The 22,712-nt window shown below is 40.9% G+C and overlaps 1 protein-coding gene across 6 annotated transcripts in view; it reads left to right on the plus strand.

Moving 5' to 3' along the window:
- The window catches only part of LOC129702901 (mucin-2), a 239,405-nt gene that overhangs the window by 22,943 nt on the left and 193,750 nt on the right, over positions 1–22,712 (plus strand). For all 6 annotated transcript variants that reach the window (XM_055644987.1, XM_055644983.1, XM_055644980.1 and 3 more), the window contains exon 2: positions 21,002–21,178. In XM_055644987.1, the coding sequence (XP_055500962.1) occupies positions 21,002–21,178 (177 nt within the window). The remainder of the gene's footprint in view (positions 1–21,001; positions 21,179–22,712) is intronic.

Genomic DNA, 22,712 nt, shown 5'->3' on the forward strand with positions numbered 1-22,712 from the left:
AACGATTTGAATAAATAATAATAAGTGTCCGGGGGGGGGGGGGGGGGGGGGGGGGGGGGTCGTGATTGGCAGTCACCGATAGAGATAGGTATGGAAATATACTGTTTATTATCTTTACATGTTGCACAATCATGGTTGATTTGTAAATGGGCCATGCCTTATTCGGAGGAATAGTATGAAAAAAGCCTCCTTTTCGATATCTGTAAAAATCAGCGTGAACTGAAATATGTCTACTACTTCTCAGGGAAAGAGAAAGAAGCCCAGAATCCGAGAGAAGCGTAAGTAGATGGGTTGATGAAGGAAATTGATGAATGTAGGGGAAGGGTCAAGTGTTGAGAGGGTGTGGAATTCCTCTCCCTCCTCAAACCCCACCTTCAGCAGAACCCTAGGGCCCAACAAGTTAAAGTAACCCACATGTTAAATGACAATATATTTTTTATCAATGTAAATTCCTAAATGTAAAGCAAGTTTGAATAATCTGTTAACGTCAAGTGCTAGATAGTATCATCTCTGTTCAAAGTGCAGTGTGGCTTGGCTCCTTTTGTAGCTTTTTATTACTCTGACCATGCCAGACTAACCAGTGTTGGTCGTATTTACTGTAAGTTGTGATAGAACCATCATGTGAATGTGGTATTATTCTCTGTGGCTGAGGGCGTGGAGACATAAACCTCCTTGTACACTCATTTTAACAGTGGATTAAAAACCATGTGTGACTGTTAAGACACTAGAGGCATTTTTTTGGTGTTGTTAGTTAATTGTTGTCAGCTGAGAGTAGTCATCTGGCAATATCACCATGAGCCTTAGAACAGAAACTTGCTTTCACAGACCTCTCAAAGCACAGGATATTCGTCAGGAAAATGATTATCTGCCTGGAAAATAAACCTCCCAAATTGGGCCATTGCTTTCCTTTACAGAACAAAATCACGGAAAAATACTGAACGTAATCTTTGGACAAAATAAATCATTGGCTCCAAATTATATAATTGATTATTTCACGAGCTTTCCACTTGTTTAACATATCTCCTTGGGACCACCTGTCACAAAGAGTCTTCAGTTTACAAAATAAAATCCACTATTGGGATTATTTGGATTGACTATAGCTCATGCCAAATTTAGAAGAATTTATTATATTCTTAATCAGTGGAGTTAAATCTCCAAGACCAATGCTGAATATGTCGAACATTCCTGACGATGGACTCTGAATATGTTGTGGTCACAAGACTAAATCATTGGTGATGGTGCAGTAGTGATATTTGTGGTCAGAAAAGAAAGCTATGAGCAATAAATTGATTAGTCCAGACATGGAGGAAAAATATTCCTTAAAGGGATATAGAAAATATAAATGCAAACACCAAATAGAGCGAGGCAGAAGGATTACTTTGAAGGCTGAGATGGGACCATTTAGAGCTTTCTTTACATAGAAGATGGTTAATATCCAGTTGGGTTTACTAGGACACTGACTTCATTTAAGAAACACTAAATTCTGCAATGGGTGGATGAACAGGTTGGTGATCTGGAAAGATATCAACCTGGCTTAATAAGTTGTTTTATTCAATCCTATATTTTAATTAACTTTAGCTGTGTTGTACCCAATATCTGAGGAAGGATGTGCTGGCTCTGGAGAGGGTCCAGAGGACTTTTACAAGAATGATACCAGGAATTGGGTTAGCATATGATGAGCGTTTGACAGCACTGTGCCTCTACTTGATGGAGTTTAGAAGGTTGAGGGGGGACCTCATTGAAACTTACAGAATAATGAAAGGCATTGATCGAGTGGATGTGGAAAGAATGTTTCCACTGGTGGGAGCGTCTAGGACCAGAGGTCATAGCCTCAGTATTAAAGGGAGCTCTTTTAGAAAGGAGGTGAGGAGGAACTTCTTTAGTCATAGGGTAGTTAATCTGTGGAATTTATTGCCACAGAGGGCTGTGAAGGCCAGGTCATTTGTTATTTTTAAGGCAGAGATAGACAAATTCTTGGTTTGAACGGGTGTCAAGGGTTATGGGGAGAAGGCAGCAAAATGGGATTAGGGGGCAGAGATTGAAGGTCGAAGACAGTCGCTGAAAAGTCGCATTAGTGGGACAGGCCCTTTACATTCTAACCATTCTTTCATCGTTATTTTCCAACAGATGTGCCTCCAGGGAAACTGTCATAGTGAAGACTTTTAAGAACATTAATATGAGATCATTAGCCTTGTAACATCAAATTAATTTGATATGTTCCAGTGAGAAAGCAATTTAAATTTGATTCCAGGAAGTATTAAGCCACTTTTTCCACCCAAAGTTGTGCAGACAACTCTTTTTACAAATGCAAGCTTTTTGCTTTGTACTTTCTTCTAAAACTTCATTTAAAGCTATATATAACTTGTACATATCGCATGATAACAAGATGACAAGAATCAAAGCAGTTACAATAGGTTGCCTCTCTTCCCATAGAGCAGATATTCCTTCTTATCCAGCCCTAAACTGATGGTCTATAGCAATACATGTGGCAGCATCTGGGGAGAGAATGGATAGGCAATGTTTTGGATTTGGAACCTTCTTCAGATTCTTCAGACCTGAAGCATTACCTGTCATTTCCCTCCCCAGATGCTACCTGACCGATAGTTCCTCCTGCACTTTTTGATTAGATATATGCAAGAAAAGAATATCTTCTGAGATAGAGGTTGAGGTGTACTGTTGGGGAGACATTTATTCATGGTCCTAACAATAGAATGATAGAATATAAAGTTGACTTTCTCTAACATTACATTCTCAAACAGCACAATTAATCAAAAATGAAATAAGAAATCGGAAAGTAGGAAAAAGAACAGGATGCAGCCCTTTGCAGGCTACATACCAGCATATTTACAAATAATCATCAGGTATGAGTAGATAATGTTGCATGTAAAGCAATCACCATCTTGTCTAGCCAGTCCACATGGCAAATATTTGAGAGGAACAAGCACTTTCGTAGCATAAATAGAAATGGACCTGGTGAGTAGGTATGTATTCACACTGTGCTCTTGTTCATGTTATCTAGGAGCAGGAAGCATTTGAGCAGGACACAGTTTGTTAGTGAATAACACCCCTCCACTACCATACATCGGCACCTATCACTAAGACAATTTGATATCCATTTAGCCAGCTTATCCCTCCAGACTGGCCTACCACGACGATCTTGTGAAACACCTTATTAAAGTCAATGTAGGCAATGTTTAGCGCCCTGCCCTTATCAATCCTCTTTGTTACCTCTTCAAAGAGCGTGATCAAATTTGTGAGACACGATTTACCACACACAAAGCCATGTAGACTATTCTTAAGCAGTTCTTGCCTTTGAAAATACTGATAGATCCTATCGCTTGGAATAACCTCCAGCAACTTTTCCACAAGTGATGTTGGGCTCACCAACATGTAGTTCCCTGGATAATCCTTACAGCTGTAAGTCCCTGGCTAATTCTTCAATAAAGGCATAACATTAGCAACCCTCCAGCCTTCAGCTATCTCCCCTGTGGCAAAAGATGATGCAAAATCTCTGCCAGGGCCACTGTAATTTCTTCCCTAGCTTCCCAATATGTTATTGATCATGCTCTGGGGATTAATCCACCTTAATATACTTTAACATCGTCAGCACCTCCTTTTTTGTAATGTTGATATGTTTTAAAACATTACTATTTATTTTCCCTAATTCCTCAGCTGCCATGATCTTTTCACAGTTAATACAGATGAGAAATATTCATGTAAAATCTCCAGTTAAGCCAATTCGTAGAACTGATTGTTTACTTTTTGATTTTAAGAGAAAAATATCAACATGTGTTCCCCTACATTTAAAATTGCTTGGCATTTAAAAAAATCTAGACTGGGTCTCTGGGCAAAGCCCTGGTAAATCTTTTCTCTTTCAACATTAGATATATTGTTTTGATCTTTGTATAATATGTCATTTAGTTTGCTAATATATATGATGGAATGTTTGACATACCCACCACTTTAGTTTCATAATCCATGTAAGTATTTGTTTACTCATATATTATACTTATAATTGCAGGTTTCTCATCACCTCAGAGACTGTGTCAGCCTTTTTTGTAAACTGTTGGAAAACATTTGTTTTTTGGTTGACAAAAAATGATTTATAGCCTCATTCTCTGAGATATAGGCCATTTAATTATCTTGTCTGCCAACTCTTTGAAATAAGTATCCAACTAGGCCTATTTCTCTGTTCTTATAGCCCTACTAGTTTCTCATTGTTGAATAATTTCTGTGTAATAATGATTTATCCAGCAGGTGGAGTTTTTATGATACTGGCACAAAATTTGTTGCAATTTTGTCCAGAAATTGGACTATGAAGTAACATGCGTTTATGCACAATACAATTCTATTTCTGTGAAAAATTAAACTAATCAGAAAGCAGTGATTTCCTGCTAGGTGTTACATGTAGCTGAGCTTAAACTTCACACTGCCTTTTAGGCTTGCTCTAGCAGTACCGCAAAGAGATAAAACTTTCCTGAGTAGGTCTCAGACTGAATTCTGGCAATGAAACCCTCTTTCATGCATGCTTGGCTTAGTTTATGATTATCATGTGTACAGAGATACAGTGAAAAGCTATTTTTGCATGCTATCCAGTCAAATCATACCATATGTTAGATTAATAGAATCTCGTTGACATTCTGGTGACATCTTGCAATTTGCAGTCTCCAAAATGTCTGATTCAAGGAGATATGCAATTTCTTGTATTCTCACTTTAAGTGTGGCACTGGGTTGATGATCTCTCTCCCCCTCTCTCTCCCCCTCTCCCCCTCTCCCCCTCTCCCCCCCTCTCCCCCTCTCCCCCTCCCCCCCCCCCTCCTCCCCCCTCCCCCCCCTCTCCTGCTCTCTCCCTCTCCCCCTCTCCCCCTCTCTCCCTCTCCCCCTCTCCCCCTCTCCCTCTCTCCCTCTCTCCCCCTCTCCCCCTCTCTCTCTCTCTCCCTCCCCCTCTCTCCCTCTCCCCCTCTCCCCCTCTCTCCCTCTCTCTCCCTCTCTCCCTCTCTCCCCAGGCTACTGATCTGCAGATTTTTGATCAGTAATCTACATAGCTGATTCCCCAGTTCCATCACTCCTTAATGACATGTGTTTCTCTGTAATCTTTGGCAGCTGATCCTCCTCTTTACAATCCTTTCATATTCAACTCCAACCCTATACTTCCAATTCCCATCTGACCCCTACCATTATGATCCTGTTTCAATGACCACTCTTTGAGCTTTGATCCTTGCCTACCTATGCCACCACCACTCCCCTACATTGGTCTCTTTTACTATGTGACTCAACTAACGTAATTCCCTTTGGTGAATTAAGGGAATCTAATGCAATGTTGTTTAATAATGTATGACAACTTAGTTATTATATGTTGGTGAATGTCCCACCAATGATACATAAATTGTTCATTGGTTTGGAACATTGGTTTGGTACATATTGAATGTTTAATGAGCCAATTGTACGTTATTAAAATATTGTGCTATTGTTAGAGAAAATGATGACCTATTCAAATCTATACTTTACCTCGATGCACATAACAAATTGTACAGTCTATAAACAGTATTTTCCCAATTTGAAAGGAATATAGAAACATTTTCTGTAAATGAAAATTCTGACAATAAAACTAGTCAGACTTTAAAAATGCATTGTACAATTTCCAAATAAGTAATGTATAAGAAAGAACTGCAGATGCTGGATTAAATTGAAGGTAGACACAAAATGCTGGAGTAACTCAGCAGGTGAGGCAGCATCTCTGGAGAGAAGGAATGGGTGACGTTTCGGGTCGAGACCCTACTTCAGATTGATGTCAGGGGAGGGGGCAGGACAAAGATAGAATGTAGGCGGACACATTGTATCCGCCTACATTCTATCTTAGTCCCGCCCCCTCCCCTGACATCAGTCTGAAGAAGGGTCTCGACCTGCAACGTCGACCATTTCTTCTCTCTAAAGATGCTGCCTCACCTGCTGAGTTACTCCAGCTTTTTGTTTCTACCTTCCAAATTAATAAGTTGTTGGCTGCACAACCTGTTAGTTACTTCCTAGCAATGAGAATAAGGAGCCATTTAGAACGGAGACGCCGAAACACTTTTTCTCACAGAGAGTGGTGAGTCTGTGGAATTCTCTGCCTCAGAAGGCGGTGGAGGCAGGTTCTCTGGATGCTTTCAAGAGAGAGCTAGATAGGGCTCTTAAAAATAACAGAGTCAGGGGATATAGGGAGAAGGCAGGAATGGGGTACTGATTGGGGATGATCAGCCATGATCACATTGAATGGCGGTGCTGGCTCGAAGGGCCGATGGCCTACTCTTGCACCTATTGTCTTTTGTCTATTGTCTATAATGACCAAGTTGACAATCGTGAATACATTGTGAGATGTAATCATACCAATGCATGTATAAATTTGTGAATATTTAGCAAGTAAATTCAGATATGATTTACAAAGAGAAAAGCAATAAAAAATGTTGTGGAAAATGTAAAATGTTTTCACATACAAATGGTAACAAGCCTAAGTATCAAGGGGAGTAGAGATAGAAAAGGTGGAGACAGAACCGAGATGGATTGGGTGTGGGGAAAATAAATGGAGGGTGTGGGTCACTGAAATTTTAAAATTTAGTGTTATGCCATTGGATTATGGGCTACCTAGGCAGAATATAAGGTTTAGTTAAGTTTAGTTTAGCGATACAATGCGGAAACAAGCCCTCAGCCCACTGGGTCTGCACCGACCAGTGATCCCCGCACATTAACACTATCCTACACCCACTAGGGACAATTAACCTACAAACCTGTACGTCTTTGGAGTGTGGGAGGAAACCGAAGATCTCAGAGAAAACCTACACGGGGAGAACGTACAAACTCCGTACTGACAATTTCCGTAGTTGGGGTTGAACCTGGGTCTCTGGCGCTGCATTTGCTGTAAGGCAGCAACTCTACCGCTGTGCCATCGTGACCGTTGTTGTTCTTTGAGTTTGCATTTGGGCTTACCGTCGTTTCCCATTCCCATCTGGTTCCATCATTAACAGAACTATCTAGATGGTTTTCTTCTCCTTTGGTTCACCTTTCTTATCCTTGCCCTCTCCTCCACCTGGTTCCATGTGCTCAACATCACTCCCTTGTCTGGTTCCACCTATCACCTACCAACCCAAGTCTCTATCCGTCCATTCTCCTCTCCAACCCAGTTCTATTTAGTTAATCTCCACCCCACCCTTTCTATGTGTCATCTACCAACCTCTGCCTCAACACGCCCCCCTCCCCCTATCTCACCTGCCTTCAACCTGCCCATCATCTCCTCTTCCTCCTCTGTTTCTACCTTTCACCTACCAGCCCCTGTGTCACCTCTCTCTCTTACATTTGTATACTGTATATCTTCCCTCAACACTCTCTGTTCCAATATTACTGTTTGGAATCCAAAACGTGCTATTGCAAGTTGAATTGATCAGTTTATACACAATGTTTTGGCTTGTTAACAGCATATTTTGAAGATTTCCTTTTTTAATAAAATAGTTTAAATTATAATTTCACATGAAGTTTCTTGCAGAACGTTCTGAAAGCATTTATTAAGATAATCCTGTAACTGGGACTCCAAATTAGATTTGCTTTCATTTGTAGTAGCCTGAAGCTGTGCTACATGTCTCAAAATGCCCAGAGATAGGCAATTTAAACATAATTAGCTCTCATTATCAGCATATAAATAAATGACAAGTTGCACATGACAAGGAAAAACACCTATCCAAAAGTAATGCAAATTGAATGAATGAAAATGTATTATTTTGAATAACTTAGCTGACATATTTGCTCAACGGGTCATGGCATGTCCTCTAATACTCTGCAGTCCTTTCGCTTATTAAGATTTTATCAAGGTAACGTCAACTATTGTGTAATAGTCAATGAAAAAAGTATTTGAATGAAAGTGTACCATGAACAATATTATATCAGAGTTGATAAATTAGAAGTTTAAACCTGTATGGAAGGGCTAACAAAATTGATGTCATTAGACGGATATCAACCTTAATGGTTGTTGCACAACAGGAAGGATGTGGTGGCAATAGAGAAGGTGCAAAAGAGATTTTGCTTGGAATGTGGGACTGTAGTTACAAAGAGCGATTGATTAGGCTGAGTTTATTCTCACTGGGCCGTGGAAGCTGTGGGAGAACCTTACAGAGATTTATAAAGTTATGAGAGGCAGGGAAAGGATAGAGAAGGTTTTCCTAGAGTAAGATTTTTCAGAGCTAGAGGACAAAGGTCTAAGGTGGGAGGAAATAAATTTTAAAGAAGATCGAATAAGTATGTTTTTCACACTAATTGGACGGGTTATTTAGTTAATCTCCACCCCACCAGGAATGGGATGCTAGATGTGTGGCAGAAGCAGATACAGTTGTGTTTAAAGGGCATTTGGACAAGTACTTTGATAGGAAAGGCATAGAGGGATACAGGCTTTTTGCAGGCAAATAGGACTGGGTTCAATTCTAGATAAAAAACAGTCAATATTGTAAATGCTCAGCAGAATGATCAGCATCTATCATCAAAAGCATTGCTAAAGTTTCAGTTATACTGTTTCTTCTGATCCACAGTGTGTAGTCTTGCTTTGCCTCTTGCATGGTGTTGCAACAACAAATATAACATAACAAGGTTAAACCACCACTTGGTTCATGTAGATCTGAAGATCACACTGTGATTGACAGAATTCTAAAACTAGTTCAGTAAAAGATAGTCAGATCTTAATAGTGGTTAATTATACGGATAGATTGAAAGAGGTGAAGATGTTTAGTTTGCAGAATCATATCTTGTTGGTTGTTTAAGAAAATTAAAGACAAAGGGATAGGTCAGTTATCATAGGTCAGTTATTTAGGCTATGTGATGTGAGAAATCATCATAAAATACTTTGGCTAGATATGAGGAGAATATTGCTCTGTAGAACTGATTACTGATACCTGTAGTGAATATGAACTTGTAATTGTTCTTTAACAAGGAAACTCAGAATCATCCTGGCTGGGGAGGACATTTCCAAAAATGGAGAGAAAGTTTATAATTGGCAGAAATTATCAAGTATCATGGAGAATAAGTCGAGTGAAATTTTATTTGATAGCTTTGAGATTGTTAAGGGATTGGGCAAGCTAGAGCAGGAAATATGTTCCCGATGTTGGGGGAGTCCAGAGCCAGGGGCCACAGTTTAAGAATAAGGGGTAAGCCATTTTGAACAGAGATGAGGAAACACTTTTTCACACAGAGAGTTGTGTCTCTGGAATTCTCTGCCTCAGAAGCAGTGGAGGCCGGTTCTCTGGATACTTTCAAGAGAGAGCTAGATAGGGCTCTTAAAGATAGCGGAATTAGGGAATATGGGGAGAAGGCAGGAACGGAGTACTGATTGTGGATGATCAGCCATGATCACATTGAATGGCGGTGCTGGCTCAAAGGGCCGAAAGCCTACTCCTGCACCTATTATCTATTGTTCTATTGTTCCACTGGAGTCTAGTTTCCCAAATGATTTTCCGAATTAGCTTGTTTTAGGTATCTTATTGGGTGAATTAACATTAGGTATCTGATGGTCTTTTGTCCGCGACCATGATAGAGGTATTCTGCAACCAATTGGCCTATTAACATTGCACAGAGTATGTCAAATGTTACAGGTCATGACCTGGATATTTTTGTTGAAGTATTAATCTGCAGCAACTTTTTTGTCCTGGCAAAATCACTTACATTAGTCACCATTTTTGTCTTTCTTTGTGAAGGCGATAGAAATGTGTGAGAATTTGTCTTACAATACCATTCTTTGCCAATACCTTACAATACCATTCTTACCATACCATTGACAATACCATTCTTTTCCATTGTGATTCCAGACCCACCAATGTAGTTGAGTCTTAAGTTCAGAGATAATTAGTGTTATCAAGTAAAAGCTTGCCAGTGATGTCCATATCTTGTGAGTGATCAAATAAAAACACACACACCAACAGCAATGCAACAATGACCACGTGGTCTGTTTTAGAAACACTGATCAGAGAATAATTCACTGCTCTGGAAGTCGGGGATAACTCTCTTGCTCTTCCTCCAAATAATTTTGTTGGGTCTTTAGCAACCATCTGTGAGGGCAAATAGAGCTTTATTAAACTATTCTTTCATGTTGCACTGGAATATGGTTTTAGATTTCTCAAACGATATCTAAATCCAACATATTTTAATTAAGTTTCATAAAAATTGATCCACACTGTCATCTCGACCTCACAAGTCTTTTCTAAATTCCAAAACCTTGATTTCTTGTTCCTTCAGGAAAATCTTTGTATTGTAATTGTAATTGTATTGTAATTCATTTATTAGCCAAGTATGTAATAATAATAATAAACTTTATTTCGGACTGAAGGTCCAGACAAGGGACAACATTACATAGAAATACATTGCATATAAAAACACCATAAAATACATATAGAATCTTAGTGTATCACTTATCAACAACTGAGCGGCAAGCTTTATCCCCTGCGCTGTGATGGCACGAAAATCTTCGCTTACATCAGCCTGTAGCTGCATGACATGCTTCATAAAACAGACCTCAGCTGCTCCATTCCAAGTAGGATTGAGACATCCATGTTAGAAAATGTCACTGGCGGCAGTTTATCCAAGTAATGAGAGACAAATCTGGGAGTGTTCCCCCACACTCATTCATTACTCTAAGGCAACTCTTTGTTGACATTTTTCTGTGCCCCTTTATGGGAAATGTTCCACTGTGTAGTGGGGCAGAGTTCAAACTGAACTTTTTTGTGGACTCTATCCACTCAGGATCAAAAGTGTTCGCAGCCAAAAGTACGATCTCATCCTGGTTTAATATCTTAACTTTTGCAGCAAGAAAATCCTCGTCCTCAACAATAACCTTACCGTCAATAGACTTGTAGATCTCAGGCTTTACTCTAGACCGGCTAAGACTAGGAGCAATGCCCATCATCTTCACCTGCCAGCTGCCCGTGGCCGATGCACCCGCTCCCCGCTGCCTGTTGCCCGGCCCCAAGCTCCACCGCCTGTTGCCTGGCTCCAAGCTCCGGGTCTCTCCGCTGCCCCCAGCTCCGGGAATTTGATTTGCCATAGAGTCATACCAAAAAAGCAACTACATAAAAGTTAACATAAACATCCACCACATCGGCTCCCCCACATACCTCACAGCGATGGAAGGCAATAAAGTCTTATCTTCTTTCCTCCTTATTCTCCCACGGACGGGGCAGTCAAACCATCCACAGTCAGGGCAATCGACGCTCCCGCGATCGGGGCGGTCGAAGCTCCTGCGGCTTGGAGCTCCCAAAGTCGTTCCCTAACTAAGGGACTGTGAGCTCCACGATGTGAAGTCCACAGGCTCCTGCGGTTGGAGCTCCCGAAGTCAATCCCCAGCAAGAGGCCACCAGCTCCTCGATGTTAGGCCACAGTGCAGACTGAGATACGATACAGTCGAGGAAATAGATTAAAAAAGGTTTCCCTCATCCCTCCCCATACAAAACTAAAGATACACTTAAAATATATTTAACAACAGACTAAAAGCAACAAAAGAAGAGAAAGGACAGACATACTGTTGGTGAGGCTGCCATCGTACGGCGCCACCCGGTTTGCACGGCCTCTATCTATCTCCTACTGGAAATATCCTACAAGTTCTCACCATTCCATTTAGAAATAGAATGCTGACTAGCTTTCAAGTCATATTGCCTTTCCATCAGCACGCTCCACATTTTTTAAACAGTGAATTTAATAGCTGAATTCAACTATTTGTGGATAAACACAGAATGAAGAAAACTACTTACAATTAAGGACTGTTACTTTGATGTGATTCCAGGGTAAATGTTCACACATGAGTTTGTAATTTGGGTGATGTCTGATTTTGATGCAATTTTAGCTGACAAATTTTTCAAGAAGAATAAACAGCCACAGTTATGATCTAGATTTATTTATTTGTTATCAATCACAGATTCCTCATTGCTTTATTCATAATGTTCATGACAAAATACTAAAACCAAACTTTTTATGACAAATTTGAATACAATATTCTATACGAATATGAATATTCCATCGGGTGGCACCGATGGCAGCCTCGCCATCAGCCTGTATGTTATTTCGAATTTTTGTTATTTTTAGTATGTCTGAAATGTATGTTTTAATGTTTTTTCGGTATGTCTTATGGGGGGGGTAGGGGGAATAGGAGGAAACCTTTTTCAGTCACTTACCTTGACGGAGATGTGATCTTTCTCCACCCCCCCCCCCCCCCCCCCCCCCCCCCCCCCCCCCCCCGCGGCCTAACAACTGGATTGGTGCGTCTTTTCCTGGAGACTGACCCGGAGCTTCAAGCCGCAAGCACGGCACAGATTTACCATCACGGAGCGGGCGATCCTTTGCCGAGAATCACTGTGGAAGTAACTCAGCAGGTCAGGCAGCATCTCTGGAGATGTATTGGGCTGGGTCCCTTCTTCAGACTCAGCCGAAATGTCATCTATCCATGGTCTCCAGAGATACTGCCCGACTCGCTGAATTACTTCAGCACTTTATATCACTCACTGAAAGGGATCCAACTCTTCTGTGGTCTATGATAACAACAATCCCTTTGTGCAATTAAATTAACTCTCACAAATAATTATTTATCCTTTTTGGCTTCAACACTTTATCCAAAACATTTCATTTTTAGAAACAATACTAATATGCAATGAGAATAAGTAGAGTTACTTATCAAGAATCTTTTAAGACTTCTTATATTCAGCAGTTATTTTTGTCACCTCTATAATTTTAGTTTCATAAGAATCGAAGCATTCCTGGTTTAATTTCAAGTCAAATGTTCTGCTACTACCTCAAAGAGTTAAATAATTTAAGATTATTTCTTTTATAAATTGATTCCAGGTTAATATTGCTGTTCAATACTTGCAAACAAAGCTTAACTCTAATTTGGTTATGCCGCTGGTGTTTTTATACCTTTCCTTTGAAAGCAGCCAAGATATTTGTGTGCCATATGACTGACATAGTTCCTGATAATGAAATTGATTATTGACATTTAGGTGAGAAAATGTGCACATAAACCGCTATCTCACCTGGGTGGACTGCTATGGTACTTTGGAGAAGGTATAGGGGCAGGTGTTGCATCTCCTGCGACTGCAGGGGAAAGTGCCTTAGGAGAAGGTGGTTTAGGTGGGAAGGGATGGCTGTACCACGGAGTTGTGGAGGGAACGGTCTCTGTGAAAGACAGAGAAAAGTGGGGTGGGAAGATGTGATTGGTGGTGGGAAACCTTTGAAGATGGTAGAAATGTTGGAGAATGATATGTTGGATGCTGAGGCTGGTGGGTTGAAATGTAATGACCAGGGGAACTCTAGCCTTCTATCTGTTGGGAGGGGGGAGCAAGAGCAGAACCACAGGACAGAGGAGATGTGGTTGTGGGATCCACATTTACTTAAGAAAGTAAATTCCTACAATGTAAAGTCCTACAATGGAAAGCCTTATCTTGGGAACAGATGTGGTGGAGTCAGTGAAATTGAGAATAGGGTCAAGGTGGGTGGAGGTGTAGTCCAGCTAATGGGAAATTAGTGGGCATGTTGTAAACGTCAGTCAATTATTGTCTGTTCCTTGTGATGGAGACAGTGATTTGAACAAAAGGGTGAGAGGTATCAGAGATAGTCCAAGTGAATCTGCAGGCGAGGCGGAAGTTAGTGGTAAAGTTAATTAAAAGTCAATGAGCTGCACAGGTGCAGGAGACGGGTCTGAAGCAGTCATGAATGTTGTGGTGAAAGAGTTGGGGGCTGGTGTCAGAGTATGTTTGGACCAAGGACTGGTCAACTTAAACAGCAAAAAGGCAGCATACTGCAGCTGGGGCCCGAAGTGAGTCACCGTGGCTACACGTTTAATTTTGAGAAAGAGAGAGGAGTTAAAAGACCTGAAGAAATGTGAGGTGAGGGTGGGGAAATTGTGAGGGTGAAATATAAAAAATATACAGTACATGTCAGTATGCTTAGGTGCGAGCATTGATATACAGTGCGATCTAAGGGTACAAGTACAAAGCTCCCTGTAACAGCAATACAAGTAGATAGTTTGGCTTAAAGAATGGTTTTATGGGCTTAGAGTCATATAGTCATAGATACAATACAATACAATACAATACAATTTATTTGTAATGTTGAAATGTTGTTTCTGCAGTCATACATACAAGAAAAAAAAGACCCAAGACACAACACAATTTACACAGACATCCATCACAGCGCATCTCCACCTCGCTGTGATGGAAGGCAAAAAAAAGTATCTCTCCCCTGCACTTTCCTCTCCCCCCGATGTCAGAGTCAAAGTCAGAGCCAACCGGCGGGCGATAACAATTGTCCCGCGGCCATTAACGCCGCGCCGGGTGATGCAAGGCCGCGCTCCGGGTCTTGTTGTTGGAGCCCCGGGCGGGCGCTGGCAAAGTCCCGCAGCCGTTGAAGCCGCGCCGGGCGATGATGTAAGGCCTCGCTCCAGGTCATCCTCGACCCCGCTACTCGGGCGGGAGAAGTCGCCGTTGCGGAAGCCCCGAAAAGCAGTCTCCCAGCAGGGACCCGCGGGCTCCCGGTGTCACTGTCCACCAGACCTGCGGTAAGCCTCCGAATCTCCGAGGGTCGGGTTGCAGCAGCGCGCCACCACCGCTCCTCCTGCTCCGGACTCGGCCAGCTCCGTGATGGTGAGTAGCTCCGCAGCTCCGTGACTGGAGCCCCAGGACGTTCTTATCTTAAGAACGGTGCAGCCCCAACGACAACGGAGACCCAACAGGGAAAGGTCGGGTTCTCCGCGCAGGGGATAGATTTTTTAAAGTTTCCCCCCCCCACCCCACACACACACACATACCATCATCAAAAAAAAAAAAAACTACATTAAAACGGGACAAAAAATAACAAAAAGACAGACGGACTGCAGAGGCCGCTGCTGACGAGAGTCGCACCGCCCACTGAAATACAACTGCAGTATCTCTGGAATCTAAAGCGTGGAAACAGGCCCTTCGGCCCAACTCACCCATACTGGTCAACAATGCCCCAGCTACACTAGTCCCACTTACCTGCATTTGCTCCATAACCCTCCAAACCAGTCCATTCTTGCTTTCATAATTTTAAGCATTAGCCAGAAAGACGTGGAAGCTTTGGAGAGGTTGCAGAAGAGGTTCACCAGAATCTTGCCTAGATAAGAGAGTGTTAACTAAATAATAGGGAGCATAGATTTAAGGCAAGGGGGGGAAGGTTAAAGGAGTTTTATTTTTACAAAGAGAATGGCAGGTGCCTGGAATATGCTGCCAGGGGTGCTGGAGGGAGCAGACATGATAACAATGTTTAAGAGGCATTTAGATAGAAACATGAACAGACAGAGTGCAGGGATGGTAGAGTTGCTGCCTTACAGCAAAAATGCAGCGCCGGAGACCCGGGTTCGATCCCTACAACAGGCGCTGTCTGTACAAAGTTTGTACGTTCTCCCCGTGACCTGCGTTTTCTCCGAGATCTTCAGTTTCTTCCCACATTACAAAGTCGTACAGGTTTGTAGTTTAATTGACTTGATAAATGTAAAAATTGTCCAGTATAAATTGTCCAACTTCCAGTATAGTCCCTGGTGGACTCTTTGGAAGTGATGACCACAAGTTACAAGGTACAAGGGATACAGACCACATGCAGGCAGATGTGCAGCTTCAATTGGCATCATGGTCCTGACAGACATTATGAGCTTAAGAGCTTGTTCCTGTACTGTACTTTGCTGTGTTCATGTCAGCAGACTTACAGACGATTACTCATGTGCTCTCTTTTTTGCTTATGTTCCACTTTTCACAAACTCTAATCTATATAAGCTTTTGTTGTTTATTTCATGATTCATGAAGTCATACTCACCTATCATCTGTACAATACAATACCATTTATTTGTCATTTGAACCTCACATGAGGTTCAAACGAAATTTGGTTTCTGCAGTCATACAAGAAAATAACCAAGACACACACCAACACAATTTACACAAACATCCATCACAGTGAATCTCCTCCTCACTGTGATGGAAGGCAAAGTCTTGTCTCTCCCCTGCTCTCCATTCTACTCCCGGTGTCAAAGTCAAAGCCCCCGGCGGGCGCTAGCAAGTCCGCGGCCATTTAAAGCCGCGCCGGGCGATGTAAGGCCCTGCTCCAACCCCTCTTTCAACCCCGCAATTCGGGCGGGAGAAGTCGCCATTGCCGGTGCCCCGCAAAGCGGTCTCCCACCAGGAACCCGCTGGCTCCCATTATTTCCTATCCTGTCAATGCTTAAAATTTCTAAGATTTCTGTGCCTGAATCACTTATGACCTAATTCCTGCATTCTAACTCTAAAACTCTACATTCTAGAATTCTACAATTTCCCCAACTCTAACCTATTCACCATACTGACAAAAACCTCCGAGAACCGCACGTAAACCTTGGGTGGGGCCCAAAGTCTCCAGAGGTTTCCGTTCAGGTTTCCTAAATGGGACGGGGGCATTTAGGCTCTATTAAATTTCCATGCGACAGGCCCTTAACCAAAAGTATCATAAGCACACAAGGCAATATTTTAAAGGCAGTCAGCAGACACTGTGGAAATTCTAGGCCACTATGATCTCTCACTTGCATTGGTGTTGTCAATTATTTCTCTATAATATACAATTAAGGAATAGAGAAGACTTCATTTTTAATAATAATAATGGATGGGATTTATATAGCGCCTTTCTAGATACTCAAGGCGCTTTACATCGCATTATTCATTCACTCCTCAGTCACACTCGGTGGTGGTGAGCTACTTCTGTAGCCACAGCTGCCCTGGGGCAGACTGACGGAAGCGTGACTGCTTATCTGCGCCTAAGGCCCCTCCGACCACCACCAGTCATTCACACACATTCACACACATTCACACGCAGGCAAAGGTGGGTGAAGTGTCTTGCCCAAGGACACAACGACAGTATGCACTCCAAGCTGGATTCGAACCGGCTACCTTCCGGTCGCCAGCCGAACACTTAGCCCATTGCGCCATCTGTCGTCCATTTTTGACTTGTGAATGATCAATGGAATGGTGTAACAAATGTAATAAAGTGGCATTAGGTAGATAATGTCATTTTTTCTTCCTGTTTGCTGTTTCAAATGGATACAGGAAGGATACTTTCAAAAGTTGCTTGAGCTGGCATTTCACATTCGTAGCTTTAAACTAATGCAGCCGTTGCATAGCAGAAATATGCAGATTCTGTGCTCTCAATACCAGAACTGATAAAGTGGTTAGGTCTCATTTCTACTCCATATACCCCCAAAAAGTATTGTTCCAGCAAAAAAAAAAGCATGTACATGTCATGTGCCTTACAGTTTGCTCTGTTATTCGGTTTGTCTTAAAAAATAATTAATCTGATTTGAATTGCATTCCTCCTAAAACCAAAATGTTTTTCAACTTTTAAATATTCAACTATGCGGATAGCCACATAAGAGAAAAAAAATAGGCAATTATTTTCTCATTTGTATGCTGCATACAGTACTAAAGATGGAAAACAACAGTACTAAAGAGACAAAAACAAAACCGCAATTGGCGGATATGCTCAGCAAGATTGGCAGCATTTGTGGATCGAGTATGCTTCAGGGCAATAATCTTACATCAGGATATTATGGTGAAGGAATATCGACCTGAAATGATAGCTTTTTGTCTCTCTTCATGATTGCTGCCTGACTCACTGTGCATGATTAGCGTTCTCTGTGTTACCAGTATGTATTTTCAATCATTTCCTATTTCACATTATTCGCCAACTCTATCGATTCTTTTGATGAAGGTGTTATCCTATGAAGAAAGATGGAATAATAATTTCTTACACTCCCTTGAGTTTAGACAAATGAGAAATGCAAGATTCTGAGAGAGACTGAAAGAACAAAAGTATGGAGAGGTTAGAGGACATGATCCGAAGACAAGTGGTTTGCTATTGGGGCTGATAAGTATCTTTAAATTTTTGGAATTCTTTGTCTCAGAGGCTGTGGTACCTCCGTTTTTGGCTGGCATAGATGAAGTTTTGGACATGAAGGAAAACAGATGTGGAAATTAGGAGTGAATGGCAATAAGGCACTGGACCAGCTTTGATCTTATTGAAAGGCAGAACAACCTTGCGAGATAATGTGATTTACTTCCATTTACATTTCCTGTGTTCTTACCTTTCCCCTTTAATTTGGCCCCTGTGGAATTATACGTGATATTAAACAGTCATTAACAGCTCTGTATTAGCACTAATAAAGCCAATGTGATGACAATGGTAAAACACAAAGCTTTAATTATTATTTTATTAAGTCTGCAACTACTTTGCTGCACAGAATCTATAAAATGTGACACCTTGAAGATTTGAAAGCATTGCAATGATCATTTACTGGGATTGCTTTTGAATGATTAACCTACTACTTTAATATTTGAAAGCAAGGAGGTGTTCCAATGGCGGATTGCCATCCATGGGGTGAACCTGACTCCATAAGCTAAAACAAATTATTGCGTTTTGGGTAATTGTTGAACATTTCTAGCAAATATGGATTTTCATTCCTATTAATGATCTGGATGATGGAATTGAAGGCAATATCTCCAAGTTTGCGGATGACACTAAGCTGGGGGGCAGTGTTAGCTGTGAGGAGGATGCTAGGAGACTGCAAGGTGACTTGGATAGGCTGGGTGAGTGGGCAAATGCTTGGCAGATGCAGTATAATGTGGATAAATGTGAGGTTATCCATTTTGGTGGCAAAAACGGGAAAGCAGACTATTATCTAAATGGTGGCCGATTGGGAAAGGGGGAGATGCAGCGAGACCTGGGTGTCATGGTACACCAGTCATTGAAGGTAGGCATGTAGGTGCAGCAGGCAGTAAAGAAAGCGAATGGTATGTTACCTTTCATTGTAAAAGGATTTGAGTAAAGGAGCAGGGAGGTTCTACTGCAGTTGTACAGGGTCTTGGTGAGACCACACCTGGAGTATTGCGTACAGTTTTGGTCTCCAAATCTGAGGAAGGACATTATTGCCATGGAGGGAGTGCAGAGAAGGTTCGCCAGACTAATTCCTGGGATGTACGGACTGTCTTATGAAGAAAGACTGGATAGACTTGGTTTATACTCTCTAGAATTTAGGAGATTGAGAGGGGATCTTATAGAACCTTACAAAATTCTTAAGGGGTTGGATAGACTAGATTCAGGAAGATTGTGCCCGATGTTGGGGAAGTCCAGGACAAGGGGGTCACAGCTTAAGGATAAGGGGGGAAATCCTTTAAAAATCGAGATGAGAAGAACTTTTTTCACACAGAGAGTGGTGAATCTCTGGAACTCTCTGCCACAGAGGGTAGTTGAGGCCAGTTCATTGGCTATATTTAAGAAGGAGTTAGATGTGGCCCTTGTGGCTAAGGGGATCAGGGGGTATGGAGAGAAGGCAGGTATGGGATACTGAGTTGGATGATCAGCCATGATCATATTGAATGGCGGTGCAGGCTCGAAGGGCCGAATGGCCTACTCCTGCACCTAATTTCTATGTTTCTATGTTTCTATTATTAAAATAATATCGTTAAATAGTTGCTCTTAAGAATTTCTGAGATGAAAAATAATAAGTAAAAGTAGGAAGGGTTTGGAAATCAAAATCTCTTCGATATATCATACATATCATATATCATACATCAATGCAGATGGCAATGACAAAGTACATCCTTTTTAGGAGTCTGTGAATTAAATAAATACTCAAAAGTTTAAATAATATGAAGATGTTGTAACTCTTTAGTTACTTTGTTTTCTTAAGACATTTTTATGCAAATACCATTTGTTATTGTAATGTGACCCGAAGCATCATCCATTCCTTCTCTCCAGAATAGCTGCGTGTCCCACTGAGTGACTCCAGCATTTTGTATCTATCTTTGGTGTAAACCAGCATCTGCATATCCTTCGTACGCACAACTTTTGCAATGCAGATCATAAAAGAGAGAAAATGTTTATTACTGCACTCTTAATTTGACAATTGTGTTAGTATTAAGTGGGAAATAAATTATAGAATATTTGCTTTACTCTAGAGTTGGAAGGTGTTAATTCAGAAGCCGAGGTTGTTTGTTGCAATGCATTTTGTTAATAATGCAGGAGCCATGATGATGAATAGGGGAAAAACCAAAGATGTGCTTTTATTCTGGACAGAGTAAATGTTCTTATTGATGAAACAGCATTCCTTCAGTCAAGTAAAGAGAATTTTTTCAATCATGACTTATGTCTTGTGTCCATGTCTTAAGTCCATCTTGATGGAACCCAGTTAGCCATTTTTTTACATACTTATAAAATCCGTTTGCCATTCTTTACTACCCCATGCCAATATTTGCTTTTGCCCTGTCTTTGCTTTTCCATTATAGTTTTAGACTTCCAGCTGCAAGTTGATGTCAGCTAACATGCAGCCTTCCGAGATCGCAAACAGACGCTGCATCGTGACGGGGAATCTCCGAGTGGAAATGCTCAGCCGAGCAGGCGACGTCTGCGGAAAGACTAAGAGTTAAAGCTTCAATTCTGACTGAAGGGTATCGATCTCATGCATAAACATCCCTTCTCTCTCTCTCTCTCCGCAGACGCCGCTCGACTACTTGAGCATTTCCCTTTTCAAGTCGAAGAACCATGTTGGCCGATGCAGTTGTAGTGTGCGAATTTTGTCGGCTACCTGCACTTTTCTTTTTCAACAGATGCAAGTAACGAGAGACTCGCGAAGCTCGAGCATCATGACACATCAAGAAGGATCCCCTTTAAAGAGTCATTTTGTATTTCCTGTCCCTCGGCTAATTTGCAGACTCCTGTTTAGTAGAGGCTTGGGTTGCTATGTTAATTTATATCGTTAATAGCAAGGATTAGGCAAGTTTGATGGGCCGAATGTCCTATTTCTACTCCTATATCTTTTGAACTTCCCCTAGATAAAATGAACAGATATGTCCAGAAACTTCCAAGTTATTTATGTATTCCTCTTACTTGAATTTATCTCTCCGTTCTGCCCAGTGGGTTTTGTACTCCCCCTCCACATGCAAATTTACTTTACCTATTTCCTTTTGTTTGTCCCCAGTTAAAAGACAAAGCTTAAAAGTGAGGATTACTGCAAAGGATGACAGTATTGTTCTGCAATATCTTAGCACCAGCCCCGTCATCAAGCTTCAAGGCTATGTTCTTGGACTCGGTGGTCGATTCTCCAGGCAGAATATCACGCTCCCTGTCAATGGAGATCCAATCGAAGTTGATGTTGGTAAGAACTCTAATTCATGTGTTTTTGCTTAAAGTCTGGGCAATTAAAACCATTTGTGCACCAGTGCAATGACATTGTACAAAAGATATGCGTGCTCGTCAACTCTCCCTATTTCCCTTTTGGCACTATACTGACATGTTAAAACATTATGAGAACTTGTCACTTGATACCTGAGGAAAATATCACTTGATCGCTCATAAAGTGACAAATGGTTTCTGTTTTATGTTTTGGGATGACCTTATGTACAAATCTGCTTAGAAGTGAATTGAAGTTTGACTCAATTTTTTTGTTTATTTTGATCAATTATTCTCCACTGAGAAGAACCCACAATTTTAATTTAGTTTTAATGTATTTCTCTGAATGTTTTCACAAAAACACTTACATACTGAGGCACAACTTGCCATAAGATATTTCATCCTAAAGGGAGCCCCATGTAAAGAGAATACTTCATATTCCTGGGTGAATGTTTTATAAACAGGATATTTTAATGTGTTTTACACTTGATTGTTTACTCCTCAGGCACCATCTGTTTTGGGGCGCTGGGAGATAGAATGGAAGCCAATTGACCCTAGCAAGCTAATGAATGGCATCTGCAGTTAGATTGAGGATTGGTTTGCAGTTGATGATTTTTTCCATGCATGGTTATGGATGTACAAATTGATAAACATGCAGTAACAGAAACAAGGTCACATTTTTAACCATTAACTTTCTGTACATGGTAGGTTCATTGATAGCAATTAAACTTTAGCATATTGTTAAAATAATCTAAGACCTAATAAGATCCAGATTTAACAAAAAAAGCCCCATAACAAAAGTTCGCATCACTTCAGACTAACTCCAATATTCAACCACAGAATCTTCACACTCTTTAATTTTATTCATTGGTGAGATTAAATTACATAATGGCCATTTTCGTGCAGCTAATGGCTCGATCTATGCCACTTGAAAAAAATGGATTTCCAGATTTGGTCTTGGAGCTGCTGTAACAATGTTACATAAATAATGATGTGCACTATTAGTCTATTTTGACAGCAAATTAAGGCCTAATGTTTTGAATAAACCAGATGTTCAAAAAAAATGTATTTTACTGCATTTTACTTTACATGAACCAAAAATTAAACCACGATGAAGAAGTCCTGAATTATTTGTTTGAAGGACTTCAAAATTCTTTTTAATTGTAATTTGGAAGGCAAATATTGTCAATTAAAATGTTGACTATTCCTGAAGTCCTAAAGCTATACCTATAAAGCTGGAGGATATGATTTTCTGATTATATACGATGACTCAACATGTACTGGCTCATCTTGAAGAAAGCGAAGAAATTAAATGATAAGCATTTTGGAAGGCCTTTAACCTACATAATTAGTGAGCAATATTTTCAGTCTTTATTGAAAAGAGTAAGGACAATTGACCTGAATCCTCAAGTAAAATACCTTTCCCTTGTCACAAAAACAAATATGTATCAATGATTAAATAAACATATCTAATCACAGATAAAATACTGTCAGGTCAATAGGGGCAGTTTAATAGGGGC

Source organism: Leucoraja erinacea, chromosome 13 (genome assembly GCF_028641065.1).
Source record: "Leucoraja erinacea ecotype New England chromosome 13, Leri_hhj_1, whole genome shotgun sequence".
NCBI lineage: Eukaryota > Metazoa > Chordata > Chondrichthyes > Rajiformes > Rajidae > Leucoraja > Leucoraja erinaceus.